We start from the raw sequence: 13957 nt of genomic DNA on the forward strand, positions 1-13957 counted from the left end.
TGTTAGTTAACAAGTGCGTACTAGTGTTAGCTGCTAGCTACTTAGTAGATCCTGGTTGCGCTCTACCGGCATCTCAACGAGGCAGGTCGAGACGATTCTGTGAACCCTGTCACCGATCTTTAACACTATTAAAGATGATGGTTTCACACTAAATCACCACTTTCGACCGTTATTGCGTCGGCGCCAACGTCCACGGACCAGCATGAGCCACTGGACGGCGATCAACCCCGTAGGCCAGAGCCCGTCGCCGGCGCCGATCAAGCGCGTCCGCGAGGCCGGCCGAGCGCCATCGACGCCTGATGGCGATGCATCTCCGCCACCATCGCCTCGGAAGAAGCGCAGCAAGCGAAGCCTCATGGAGACCGAGGAAGCGCTTGAGGCCCGCTTGACGGCCTCGTACGAGAAGACTTTGCAGTCGCATGCTACGCCCGCGGTACATCGACGCATGCGATTCTATGCGTCATCGCTCGATGCTGGCGTAGGTGGCGACAAGCATGTACGTGGAGATCTTGCAGTTCATCGCCTCGCTCGACGACATGGGCGCGCTCTCGACGACGACCCGCAAGATCCAGTACCTCTGTCTTAAGAACCTCGCGCGTCTCGAAGTCAAGAGCGACCCGAACGCGACCGAGCGCGCGCTGCAGCACTACGCCGACGTACTTTCATCTCCCGAACCCATGAACTCTCGAGCTGGTCCATTAGGCCTTGGACTTGGACACGACGGATTGCATGGTGTGGTACGAAGCTGGCTGCGTCGCTTTCCAGCTGCAGCAGTACGCTCCTTCCATGATTCTTTAATTCCGCCCATCATGACCATGGTCTTAGGTTTGGCCTCGCGCGCGCGTACCTCGAGGAAGCATTTGCGCTCGACGCTTGCTTCTGGCCCATGGTCTACAAGCTTGTGCTCGTCCTGTACGTCTTGCAAGGTAGACGCATCCCGTGGGGATCCTTCATCATACAAAGTGCATGGCGTAGATGAAGCCGAGTGTTTGCGCTTGGTCAAACACGTGCTCGCCCACGACGCCAAGCACCCCGTGGCTACGTACCTCGAAGCCAAGCTCTCAGGCCAGACCAGTACTACAATGCCATGTCCAGCAAGCGTCGTAGCTGCCGAGGCGCAGCGTGCTCATACCCACACGCAGCTCCCGGTTCCGCGCCATTCAAACGTCTTGGCGTACACGCTCCATGACAACTCGTGGGCATCGCTCGGCGCATTGCTCTTGGAGCTCTTTGACGAAGCACATGGGTCGATCGATGACGCGTCGCCCTCGATGCAGCAACCGATTGTGATCTTGCCCGCTCCCGCCGCCGCCCCGGTGGTGGTTCCATCACCCGTTAAAGCCGAGGTGATTGCGAGTATTGTGATAACCGCGCCGTCGGTGCCGGAAGTCATCGACATTAGCGATGACGACGACGACGACGATGTGGTCATCGTCGAAGCCATTTCCGCGCCGGACGCGGGCGCGCCTGCTGCCAAGCCACTTTGCGCGGGCGTCGCGAGCCTGCGCAAGTCGAGTGACACGGACCCTGCGTCACCGGCGACGCAGAGCCGGCGGACGTCGCACCGAACGCAGAAGCGCATGCAGGACGAGATCGAAGCCGCGATCAAAGAAGCCAAAGAGAAGGACATTGCTTACCAACTCCTCGTATTAAATAGTGTACGGCCGCAGTTCTAACAAGTGTACCCTAGTCGTTTATTGACAAGGACACGGACGCGGCCGTGACGCACGATGCGTCGATATACGACACGTGTGTGCGCGCCGAGATGGCGCTGGATGGATCTGCGCTGCGCTTCTTCCGTGGGTCCCATGAAGAAGCGACGCTGGAGCTCGCACCGGCAGTGGCCAAAGTACGTTTCCGTTGAACAACCGACCGAGTCTCACACGCTGTTAGGAGCTGCTTCCGTCGCCCCTGTCGTCGCCGCTGCCAGACGAGGACGCATTGGCAGTGCTGGCGCTGTCGGTCGAAGGCTTTCTTGGCAGTCTCTCGGGCACCAAAGGGTACGTGTCACGAGGAGAGGTCGTGCGATAGTATCAAGATTGTATCAACCTAGCCACTCACTCGAGGCGCTCATGGTTGAGTTTCTGGACGCTGTCGCGCAGCACCCTAATGTCGCCTTGGGCAACGACCTCCTCCGCATCGTGCGCCTGATGGATTGTTGCCTCCGCGATGCGCCCGACACCCGGCCTGTCCTGTCATCCCGTACACTAAGTCATGTGTCGTTGCGTAGCTCATGTATACAATATGTAGCGGCCATACATCTCTCGCTCTCGTGTCAGCTCTTTCTTCTGGAGCTCCAAGTCGACGCGCTCATTGCCGGGTACGACCCGCTCACGCACAGTCGCGTCGAGTTTTTTGCGGCACTGCAACGCCAACAGCAGCATTTGCATCGCTGGAAGCTCGACTGTTGCGACACGGCAAGCGACGCCCTGGACACGACGCTGGACTTGCGCTTTCTTTGGCTGCAAATCCACTTGGATGAGCACCTCGGACATGTCGACGCGGTGCTGGATGCGCTCGAGGCGCTGCTAACACTCCTCGGCTCGACGGTTCTAGCACTGGGGAATGTCGCAACGTTTCCGCGCCTCTCCCGGTCCGCTGTTGAGCGCAAGCTTCAGAAACAAGCGCTCACCGTTCTCGCCAAGCAAGTGTGCGACCGGTTCGCTGTCGTGGTAGTCTCGGATGCGCTGCCAAGAGGAGTCATGACGCGATGATCGACGTAGGACCCGTCGTCCACGACGGTCGAGACGGAGATTGTGGACTTGGTTTTGCCGCACTACGACCCGCGAGCTCGCAAGGGCAGTCGCGTCGAGGACCTCGTGCTGCAGTTTCGGCTCTACCTTGTACGTGTTTGCCTCTTGAACACGTATATTCACCCGTGATTGTGTAGCTTCAGATGTACGACTTGAAAATGACCACGTCGCCGCTGGCCAAGCCGGCGCCGCCGCTTCTCACGATGCTCATCAAGTGTCTCGTGCGCCTCGAGCGCTATGAAGTGTGCTACGAACTGCTCTGTTTGAGCTGGTACTACATTCTCCAGCACCAAGTACACACATCTCCTCCAAGGACACGAGTTGCATGGGCGCTATGTTAGGCAACGACGACCGACAAGACGACGGTCCAGTGCCTCAAGTACGTCACGTCGCAGCTCCAGACAGTGTTTGCCAAGAAGCCGTACATGACGCCCGTGTATGTGCTGCTGCATCAAGTGTGCGCGTTTCAGTGCCGCGATTTCATGCTGCGCCACTTTCACTCGTCGAGTCTGCTGAGCATCCTCGCGCAGACGCTGCCAAGCGCACATGTCCCGGCTCTTGTGGGCAAGATCCTGCACCAGCTCACGTCGATCGACCTCCGGAAGCGAGGCAACACGTCGCTTCTGGCACTCTCGCTGAGCGCGCTCCAGCTCTTGTACCAGCACCTCAAGGCTATGGACGCCAGTACCACGATCCCGCCCGCGCTGGCCAAAGCGCTGAGCAGCGCGATCGCCGTGTACCTCAAGACCCAGATTGAGGCCGGCAAGTTCCGCGCCCAGTCCCGGTACACAAATTCTTTGTGATAACGGAATTTCTCATCAAAAGAGGGACGTAGGCAACTGCTCTACGCGTCGTGCACGTCATTTCTGCTGCTCTGGCAGTACTTGGACGACGGCAGTACGCTTCAAGATGGCATTCAGATGACCGAGCTTCTGCACGATCTTTTGACGAGTGGCGACGGGCTCGAAGACCACGGCATGTGTGGCCTCGACGGCGACCGGACGTTCCTTCTCACCACACGGCAGATCTTGACGAAGATTCAGGAAAAGGCCGAGAAGTCGGACGAGGCGCTCATTGAGGACCTGGAGGAGGCGCTTGCGCAGTGCTACTGCTGCCTTTACGGCTACGCGCTTTTGCCATCGTGCGTCGAGCACATACCCAAGGAAGGCAAGAAACCGACGCCCAAGTGCGCCGACGACATGCTGGCGCTGCTGTCGTTCGCACAGTCGCTCGACCCAAAGCACTGCACTCGAAAAGAGTGCTACGCGCTCTACAAGGACGTGCTGGCGCTGCCCGAGACGGCCGAGATGATGAAGACGAGCCCTTTTGGTACTTCATCCTCTTTCTTCTTGGTGAAATCACTCTTGATCTCGTAGATATCCACGCGATTGGTGGCTATGTCAACCCCGTCGCATCGGCTGACGTGCATGTCAAGCTGCCGCCGATCGCAGCCGCCATGAACGCACCGACACCGGACGCGACGCCGGTCAGCAATCTCTGGTTCCTCCTGGCGACGACGATGCCTTTTCCGAAATGCAAGCGCCGCGGAAAGGACTACACCGTCCTCCTCGAGTACGAGCAGTACTGTCTCCAGTACATGCAGTACCTCCGGCGCGACGTCCGCGTGCACCCGCAGCGTGCCGAAGCCTACGAGCTCCTCGCCCAGAGCGCCAAGACGCTCCGTGCGCTCGTGGTCGACCATATGAACGTGGTCTGGTCCAACCACTTCGTGCTCCAGCCACTTCCTTTGCAGCGTACGATCCTGCTTGAGGCCGGTGTCCAGCCCACGTTTGATGAGATCTCGGGGACGCCGTACTTCCAGCACGTTTTGCAGTGGACCGACGCGGTCGATAAGACACTGCCCGACGACGTGGCCTCGCTCACGCCCAAGTCGCGCTTGTTTCTGCAACAGTACACGCAGTACACGGCTGTGCTGGCCGAGCTTGCGTTGCGCTCCATGGACATGGCAGCCGAGCTCGACCCGGCAGCGCATCGTATCGAGTGCAGCGAAGACAGTGGTTTTTTGCTGTATACGCGGCTGTCGGAGCACCAACTTGCCAACGCCGAAGCGGTTCGTGTCGCCGAGGCCGCCAGCCGGTACTTTAAGAGCGCTCTCGCCGATGCAGCGTGCTCGCCAGTGACGACGCTGCGTGTGTACTACATGCTCGGAAAGCTCGGAAAGAAGGTGTTGAAGCTGCACAATGAACGCCACCTTGCGTCGTCGTGGCGGTCAGTGCTCGAGTCATTTGCGACCGCAGACAAGGCGCGCGTCGATGACGACGCCGACGAGTACCTCGTCCACGCCTTTCACCAGCTCCACGCGACACGCCTCAAGCTGCTGCTCGCACCGGTATCTTGTCTGTTGGAGCGATATATTGTCATTTGCGTTGCAGGTGTTGGAGCGATGTACGCCGGCGACAGCACCCGAGCTTCGCCACGCGCCGCTGCCGCGCCTTGACGACGCCTTGCCGTCCGCCGAGATGCTGGCGGTGATCGAAGCGTTTGCGTATGAAAAGGATGACGGGGCCCCGGTGGTTCTCGAGACGGACCCGCGCAAGCGCTTCCAAGCTGCGCTGGAGAACTGCGTCTTGGCCCTCGAGGTCGCGCCGCAAGAAGACAAGTACTTTCACCCGGCGTACTTTAGCCTTGCCCGGGGAGTCTTTTTTGCTGGTGCGATCGTTGAGGACGAGACCAAGTACGGGGCCGCCGCCGCGCTCAAGGCGATGAAGCCTCTCTTTGACAAGAAGCGGTCGCAGATCGTCTCGGTGTGGCTCTCCGAGTCGGACACGCACAAGCTCGACGAGCTGCACCAGACGCAAGCTGCGTACGACAAGCTCCGGCTCAAGTACCACCAGTTTTACATGCACTTGCTCACGGCCGGCGGCGATTATGCGGTATGTTGATTGATGCCAAGGACATTGATTGACCATATGTGTAGCGCATCTGTGAGATTACCAACTGGATCACGAGCAGCAAGGAAGAACATTGGGTGCTCGATGCAATGTTGGCGCAGGCACTCGTCGCCCGGAGCTACCTCGCGCGCGGTCGCGTGCTCGACATGTACATGAAGTGCCTCTTTCCGCAAAGCGACGATGAACCCGCGTCTGCCAAGGCCGTCGCGCACCTGCACCGCATGTACGGCGTCTATATGGAGTCGCAAGACGCGTGGCAACGCGCACGTCCGTACAACTTCGGGTACGATCGAGCTCCAGGGTGTTGGCGTTCTGATCAAATCTAGGTCGAGCATGGGCAGCTGGCTCTGGGAGGTGACCATGGCGTACGCATTGGCCCAAGCATCATTGATCGAGTCAGGCGCGGACCTGCTCGGCGTCGTGGCCGTTGCGCATGTCAAGACGCACCTCGACACGCGGGACCCGTTGATGACGAACGAAACGAGCCTCCTGAGACTCCATCTCGAGCTCAAGATGGAAGACCGGCGCGACTGGGCCGACTTGGTGGACAATGCGCTCACGTACTGCGCGACGACGTGGCCCGAGAAGTCGAAGAGCAGCAAGTCCAAGCTGGCGACCCCCAAGACCAAGCTACACCTGGCGCTGGGGTAGTTGCTCTCTTTATTGCATCCGAGAAATGCATTGAACGCTGGTGCATTGAGCTTCGTCGACAAACGCTTGTGGGTCTCAGTATATTGCTGCTGCGGCAAGCGTCCTTGTAGCGTACTCGATGGATAGCTCTTAAGACGAAGATGCCAGCAGCACTGCCAACCAGGCTGATTCCGCTGGGCACGAGATGGTGCGGGATTCCTGGGACAGGGATTTCAAATTTGGCTCTGGCGGCAATCACACTTCACCTTTTCCTTTCTCCGTGAAGCTGCTTGCAGTCATGAGCTTGGCGACAGCAGAGAGCTTAAAAGACAGTTGCACTGTGCTCAGTGATCCAGCGCACCGCGACGAGCAGAGTGCGCAGTCGCATCCGACCGTGAGCTCGACCGACGACGCAGCAAGTGAACCTCCAGCTCTGCTGCCGAACCGAGACGGCAACTCGGACGGAGCTCTGTCGAGTGATGCACTGCGCTTGGCCAAGAAGAAAGCCAAGCAGGCCAAGAAGGCCAAGAAGAGCGTCATCTCGTGACGGACGAGCTGCGTCAAGTGGCGTTGCTCAAGGCCACCATGCCCACGCTCAACGTGCGCCACGAGCTACAGCGCTGGAACGACAAGGACATTACGATGCACGCCATCTGCCATGCGCATCAAGTACGAGGCCATGAAGCGCATGCCAGAAAATGCGCGTTGGAAGAGTGCGGACGGCAGCTACCCCGAGGCGCGAGCCAGTGGTCACGAGAAGGGCAAGGCGCCATTGTGCGACTGTTGCGGCAAGCGAGGTCGCACGTCCAACGATTGCTGGTTTCACAGAGCTGACAGCACCAACAAGGACACCAAGCGAGATCGTTCGGACGGCGAGGGGGATGATCTACGGTCCCTCAAGCGCACGAGTCAGTTCTTTGCAAAGTTGTAGCGCGATGGACGTGGTAATAATGGGCGAGGTCGCGGCGGCGGTCGAGGTCGAGGACGCCGCTAGGCACACGATCTGGTGGTCTTGAGACGAGGGAGTGCATTTTGCTTGCACTGTCTGGCGCCACCGAGTCGTCATTCATGGCTGAAGCGTCATGTCCTAAGAAAAGACAAAGATACGTATTTGACGGATTAACGCAGCAGACGCTCGAGCTGCTTTTCAAGGTCGCCAAGGGCATTGGCGTACGAGGCTGGGATGTTCGCGCACTTGAGTTTGGTGTACTTTCGGGCGAGCTTGAACTGACACTGTGCAAAAATGTACTCGCGCAGCGGAAGAAACTTGGTCACGCGAGGCAAGGCCCAGCCAGGAAAGATCGTCTCAAACTCTGTGTACGGTCGACTGCCGGTTGGAAGCTCAATGTAATCGTTCTCGACCACGCTCGTCGCACAGCTCGACTCAACCAGCTCTCTCGTTTTCACCCAAGAAACTCCGACGAGGCCTCCCGGCTGGTGGTACGTGTCATGGAGCGCATCGTCCTTCGTATAGACATGGCCCAACGCCTTGATGCACGGGCACTTGCAGCGCGGACATGGCTTGCCGCAGCGCGGCATGATGCCGTCGACCGCACCGTACGCTTCCGTCTGAATGACTTTGACAACTTCCCAGGCCATGGTCGAGCTCAAGCCCGCTGATGGTGTGAGACGAGCGTCCAAAGCGGTCAGACGCGCCTGAAGGCTCTGCGGGACGCTGAGACCATCGCGGCTGGCCGTGAGAGCAAACACAGACGGCCCTTGGTCGTCGCAGTTCATAACGTCCCCCGCGGCCGACGGAAGGCTCTCGATGAGCGCGCTCGTACCGCTGCACTTGAGCCGACTCTGGAGCGTGAGGCGAAGTGCGTGGACAAAGACTTCGCTGCGCTTGCTCACGGCGTCACGCGCGGCGGCACTCGCACTCACAATGCTCTCTTCGACGTCCTGTGCGAGCTTGTTGGCGACGCCGAGGTAGCACTCTTGGACCTTGGCCAATACGAGGCGGCGCGTGACGGCCGCGGCATGTTCGACCGGGTCGTCGATGCGATTGAGCACTATGTCGATCTCCCGCTTCCGCATGAGCTGCAAGAGGTCCATGTCCAAGGCGGCCTGCATCGCGTCAGCAACGCGCACCCAACGCGCGTCCTTGAGTGCCGACGCAACGATACTCACAACTTCTTCTTCAAACGCTTCCAGCAAGTGGAGATCGAGCCACTCGTTCAGCGTCGTCGAGAGCAGCTGCGCAGCTTCTTGACCCTCGCACACGCTCTGCGCAAAGCGATGCATGCTCGGCCGATACGCTTCAAACTTGGCAACGACGCTGTTGATTGTGTCCCAGCGCTCTTGCCGCTGCTGAAGCTCGGTCTTGAGCGTCATGTAAAGCGTGCGGAGGCCGACCCTGAGCTCGGACTGCTTCAGCTGCATCGAGTTGAAAAGACGCTTGACACTCATCACGCAGGAGAGCGCGACATCGTCAGAGTAGCGGTCGACCTCGGCGAGGCTGCTGCACACGCGTTCGCGCACGGCGTCGACGATGTCTTCCTCGCGCGATGCCTTGGCACCCTGCAGCATTTTGCTTGTAAATCGCACGACACCTTGGAGCCAGGATCCATAGTCGTCGTCGCCGGTCAAGAGTCGAAGCTCATCGGGGGTGAAGATATGGTTGCTGTGAATGACGGCACGCACGAGCGTCGGCACTTGTGTGGCGAGCGGCGGCTTGGCTTTGCGCGCCTTGTCCAAAATATCGTCAAAGATGCTGTCAAAAGCCGCCATTGTCTTCTTGGGACCGCACTTGGAGTTGTAGTCGACAATGGCCGTTTGGATTTCCTCCTTGTAGACCTTGGTGATCGCGTCAAACTCAAAGAGGTGCTGGACTTTCGACTGGACGAGGCGCACCAAGTGCGACGCTTGCCGCTGCTTCTTGTCCGTCCACGTATCCTGCGTCGTGGTGGCTCATTTGGCAAACTCGTTTTGGTCCAGCGTCGTGGCCACGACAGCGTCCAGCGTGGCGACCGCGTTCTCTACGTGATGCTCGAGAAGGATCTCGTATTTGCGGCTGCGGCTGGCGTCCGGCGCCTGGTCAGCTGCGCTGTCGGCACTTATCGTTTGCAGCACCGCGTCAAACGTGTCACTGTAGATCTTGGCGAGCTCTTGCGTGTGCCCTGCCATGGCCTGCACGAGCTGGTCGTACACGATACGTTCATGCGCCGACGCAAAGTCCAGCTCAAAGTTGGCGCTCTGAAGATACATCCAGACCAAGTCCAAGCTCTCGCCGAGCTCGCCGAGGGTCCGCGCTTGCCACGCAACATCGTTCGTGGCTCGTGTGTGCATGTGATCACGGAAGCGGACGAGACGGTCGCCAAAGTCGGGCAGCGGCACGTCGTTGGGCGGTGTCGTCTGGCCTTGCGTCAGACCCAGAAACCGAACGTCGCAGCGCGCTTCGTTCGTGATGTCGGTGTGAAAGTCACGAAGGAACATTGTCGTAGTCGACAACTGCGACTGCCGCACGGCAGCGATCTGCTTGGCGCTGCTGCGAAGACTGTCGAGGAGCGCTCGGAGACTCGTGGCCATGCTGCTCGTTTGCGTCACGTCAATCTGGTTGAACGCAAAGTAGAGCTTGGACATAAGATGACCGCCCGAAGCCGCCGCCAGCTCCGAGTTGGCAAAGGCCGAGAGCACGATCGGCAGCACGTCGTTGATCGTGTTGGTCGCTTCGCCCTTGGTCAAGATGATGGTCGCGTCCGCCGGCAAGATGGCCACGGACGCCATGCGGTTGTCGCGCCACACCGTGCCTTCCATACCAACGTACTCGGGCGACTGGGTGCCTTCCGTGTCCAGTAGCAAGATGTAGTCGTACACGGCACCGTTGTCGCAAGCAATAAGCTGGAGGTTGAACCCGCACGTGCACCGAGACACTCTCGTTCGGAGGCGGACGCCAAACATGCAGTTGAGCAGCGTCGACTTGCCCGACGACTGGACGCCCATGACCGAGAGCACAAACACACGGGTGCCTTCGGGAAGCGTCTCGTCCAGGCAGTGCAGCACGGCGCGGATCCACTTGTCATTGAGCATGCCGGCATCGCCATCCATGAGCTCCAGCGGGAAGCCATCAAGTAAGTGCTTGACCGCAAGATGCGGAAGGTTTGCATACGCGTCTGGGTTGGCCGTAAAAATGTGCGAGAGCTCGCGCCAGAGATGCTCGAGGCCGGTGACCATGTTGCTCCACGTCTCGAGGGCCGACGCATACGCTGAGCGCGTGTCCTCGTTGTCGTTGTCGCTGCGAGCTGCAAACGCCCGACTGCACTCGTCGCGCGCAACGGCCGTGATTGCTTCGCAGCTCTCGGCAAGGCGACGTTCAAGGTCGATGATGCGCATCTCGCGGTCTTCAACTGCGGGTAGCCGGAGAACGTGCAAAAAATACTCGAGCAGGGGTGTTCGAGACACGAAGCGAAAGACCTTCTTGTGGTCGGCTGCACTCAAGGCGATCTGCCGGCGAAGCATCTCTTGGTTCGGTACGCTCGTCTCACGCTGCAACGCAATGCGCAGCGCCGACTCGTGTGCAAAACGCCGCTGGAGCACCAAGGTCTCCGTGCGAAGCGTCGTAAAATCAGTGTCGGCCAAGAGGCTTGCCACTCGCGCTCGCAGCAACGGATCGCGCTTGACGAGGCTTGGCAGCGGCAGCTGGTCGACCGGCAGCTTGGGCGCGTCGCTGGGCTCATCCAAAATATACTCGGAAATGCGCTCGCAAGACGACGACATGGGACACGCCAGCGCGACCGACACCATGTGCGTCTTGTCGTCGAGGTACGTATCGTCTTCATCTTCGTCCGAGAGGCGCCAATGGAGCACGGTGCCCCGGGGCAGCGTCATGCGCACGGGCTTGGACACCGTGTCGATGAGCAAGACGTCTGTAAACTGCGTAATGAACGGCGCCAAGGGCATGTAGTCGCCAATGATGTGGAGCACCATGACGGTTGTAAACTCCGTGTTCTCTTGAACAAAACCCCAGCCGAGCTCGGCCACCACCGGGAGGTCCGTGACGTTGTTGCCGTGCGTGCGGTCGAGGCAATGCACCGAGTCGACGTGGAAGACGTTCTTGATCCAGTCCTTTGTCACGCTGCTTTTCGTGGGTCGCTCCGAGATGACGGCAACACGCTTGACCGAGGTGTCGCGCATGAGCGAGGCTTTTCCTTGCACGATACGCGTCTCGACGAGGCTCAGCGCACGTGCTTCGGTTCGAAGTCCATCTTCTGTCGACGGCACGAGGAAGGGCACGAGGCAGCGGCGGTCGAGAAGAAGTCGGTACACCTCGGCACGGGCCGTCGGCGTCAGCGAGGCCACAAGACTCAAGAGCGCATCAAACACCACGGGACTTCGAGGCGATTCATCCCGCGCCCGCCGATCGACGCGCTTGCGTTTGATCCCCGACGTCGTGTTGTAGAGCTCCTTGACCAAGCTCAGACGGTGCTTGATCGTGTATCAAATGAGCCGGGGGAGGTCCGTCGTCTTGTCTGGATTGGCAACGACCGTCAAGAGATGGCTCATGGGCTGCTGAACCTCGATCGTGCTCGACATCGGCTCGTCGGCCTCGGGTACAAACTCACGCGTCACAATGCTGGCCTCGTCGTCCGAGCTGTCGGCCATCGCAGAGCCGTTGAGCGTCAACATCACCTCGTCGGCCATCGCCAGCACATGCTCTGCGCTAAGACTGGTCTCGACGCCATCCTCGCTGCAGCCAAACTTCTGCGCAATGCTCCAGAGTTCGTGGTGGCCCGGCGCGGGAGGAAAGTGGTGTCTCGCGATCAATTCGGCGACGCGGCTCGTCAGCTGCGCGCCGTCCGGCATAGCTGCCTCGAAAAAAGCTCCGTGCACGAGCTTGAGAGCGATCGGGACGTCCCGGGCGTCGAGCTGCGGCACGCTCCACTCGTAAAGAGGCACGAGAAGCTTGTTGACAACCTTCTTGAGCTCGGCCAGCTGCCCGGCACGCTTGAGCGCCTCGTCGACCGTCGCGTCCAGGTTGATACCTGCTTCGGCCAGCACGGTTCCGAGGACGTGCGCGTAGATCGCACCAAGCTCGAGCATCGCCATCATATCGTTGGCCGCCACGAGTCGGCGCAAGGCCGTGTGCAGACGCGGATCTTGCATGCAGTCGACAAGAAACGTCCGTTCAAACTGGGTATCGAAGCGGAGCGCGAGCAAGATGGCGTCGACCAGCGCTTTGCTATCGATGTTGCCGGTGGTCGCCGCGTTGAGCTGTTTGGCGATTATCTGGGCTGCCTTCTTCGCGCTCTTGGCACTTGTGCGCTTGGAGTTGGTGCCAAAGGTGGAATCGTGTAGCCATGCCTCGGTATATACAGCGTGCACTGCCGCCTCGACGTCCGGTGTCATCTCAGATTCCTCGACAAGATCCAACCACGCATCGCACACGAGGGTCGCCGCGCGGTCGCAACCAGCGGCCGCAAGAAGGTCCCAGACGCGGACGCGCGTTGTCGGGTAGTCAATGACGTGCCATGTCGCCCGGTCGAGGGCGAGTCGCTGCTTGAAGATCGCAACGCTCATCGCGTCCGGCCCCGTGCACTCGATCTGCGTCGTAATGTTGCACGGTGTTCGCAGCTCGTCCTCCAGAGTGCTCTCGCACGCGTCGACGCGGCTCTGGTCCGGAAAACTGCTGTAGTTGATCGAAAGGTCGTCCGGTGCCTGGCCGGCTGGACACTTAGCCTTGAGCTGTGCAGTCATCACGTCCACGTCGGTCGAGATGTGGACCGTCTTCCAGAAGATACCGCCGACGTGGAAGATACCGCTGCGCACGTGCGAGCCATAGTCGAGAAGGAAGTCCTTGGCTGTCGCCTCGTCCGTTATGCTTGCGGCCTCGGCCATCGCCGACTCGGTGAGCGGCGCCAACATCGCGGCCAACTCGAACGATTTCAAGGGAGCGCGAGCATAGGTCATGTGCGCGACGGCCGATCCGCGCCGAGGCAGATAGCAGGCGTCAGTAGGTGTCTCTGCGCAACCGTTCGCTTGGACCGTGGCCCCAAAGTCCTTGGCCTCCCCGGCGCTGGCAAACCAGACTTCGATCGTGCCCGTGCTGATCGTGGGTGCTTCGAGCTCGCACTCGGCCGGTGGTTGCAAGATCGCGGTCTCGATGCCTCTGGACGAGCCGGAATACCCAAAGCAGTGGCCGAAAAGGGCAGCACCGCCACTTGCACGAGCAACCACCTGGTCGTCCGATGGCGCATCCTCCACAGCCGAGACTTCGCAGCTCATCTGCGTGAGCATCTTCTCGAGCACGGGGAGACGCTGGAAGAGCGTCGTCGAGTCGCTGAGCATGTCTCGATCAACGATCCAGTACTTCAAGCCCAGCGCGGTCGCATGCTTGTTGAACGGCTCGACCGCGAGGTTGAGCGTATCTTCGTCGGTCGCTCGGATGGCTTCTTGGGGGCGCATGGAGGTCTCGATGGCTAGGCCGAGCGTCTCCCGGAGGTTCCCCTCGTCCTCGGTCGTGGGGCTCATCGGGTGCTAGTTCTTCTCTTCAGCGCGAATTGTGAAATGATTTTCGCGGACAAAATATCCTTGGCATCTGATTGGCTAAAAAGAATCATGACGTGGATCGCTCTCAGGACTGCGCGGATCCAAACCTGGCATTGCAAAGCATCGATGATATCCTGGACTCTAGTCATTGAACAATGCAGTATCGAGACGCTGAAT

At 59.7% G+C, this 13957-nt stretch overlaps 3 protein-coding genes across 3 annotated transcripts; 2 read left to right on the forward strand and 1 right to left on the reverse strand.

Moving 5' to 3' along the window:
- The first annotated feature begins 156 nt into the window (after positions 1-156).
- SDRG_05683 (hypothetical protein) lies at positions 157-6336 on the forward strand. The gene is made up of 17 exons (XM_008611412.1): positions 157-433; positions 483-656; positions 703-773; positions 826-926; positions 976-1646; positions 1691-1849; positions 1894-2000; positions 2054-2202; positions 2251-2672; positions 2724-2843; positions 2891-3046; positions 3095-3537; positions 3589-4082; positions 4130-5103; positions 5147-5647; positions 5692-5948; positions 5992-6336. The coding sequence occupies exons 1-17, from the start codon at positions 203-205 to the stop codon at positions 6314-6316; spliced, it is 5355 nt and encodes a 1784-aa protein (XP_008609634.1). The 5' UTR covers positions 157-202; the 3' UTR covers positions 6317-6336.
- Positions 6337-6593: 257 nt separating this feature from the next.
- On the forward strand, positions 6594-6842 carry SDRG_05684 (hypothetical protein; the record flags this gene model as incomplete). The annotated part of the gene is made up of 1 exon (XM_008611413.1): positions 6594-6842. The coding sequence occupies one exon, from the start codon at positions 6594-6596 to the stop codon at positions 6840-6842; it is 249 nt and encodes an 82-aa protein (XP_008609635.1).
- A 558-nt stretch (positions 6843-7400) lies between these two features.
- On the reverse strand, positions 7401-13762 carry SDRG_05685 (hypothetical protein; the record flags this gene model as incomplete). Its single annotated transcript, XM_008611414.1, has 3 exons — positions 7401-9190; positions 9245-11719; positions 11780-13762. The coding sequence occupies 3 exons, from the start codon at positions 13760-13762 to the stop codon at positions 7415-7417; spliced, it is 6234 nt and encodes a 2077-aa protein (XP_008609636.1). The 3' UTR covers positions 7401-7414.
- Positions 13763-13957: the final 195 nt, after the last annotated feature.

Source organism: Saprolegnia diclina (genome assembly GCF_000281045.1).
Source record: "Saprolegnia diclina VS20 unplaced genomic scaffold supercont1.15, whole genome shotgun sequence".
NCBI lineage: Eukaryota > Oomycota > Saprolegniomycetes > Saprolegniales > Saprolegniaceae > Saprolegnia > Saprolegnia diclina.

Excerpts from the sequence above, each read along its gene's own strand:
- SDRG_05683 (XM_008611412.1), top strand. The coding sequence starts at position 203 with ATGAGCCACTGGACGGCGATCAACCCCGTAGGCCAGAGCCCGTCGCCG. Across the intron at positions 927-975 it reads CGTCCTGTACGTCTTGCAAG|ATGAAGCCGAGTGTTTGCGC; the intron begins GTAGACGCATCC and ends TGCATGGCGTAG. Across the intron at positions 5,104-5,146 it reads TCAAGCTGCTGCTCGCACCG|GTGTTGGAGCGATGTACGCC; the intron begins GTATCTTGTCTG and ends TTTGCGTTGCAG.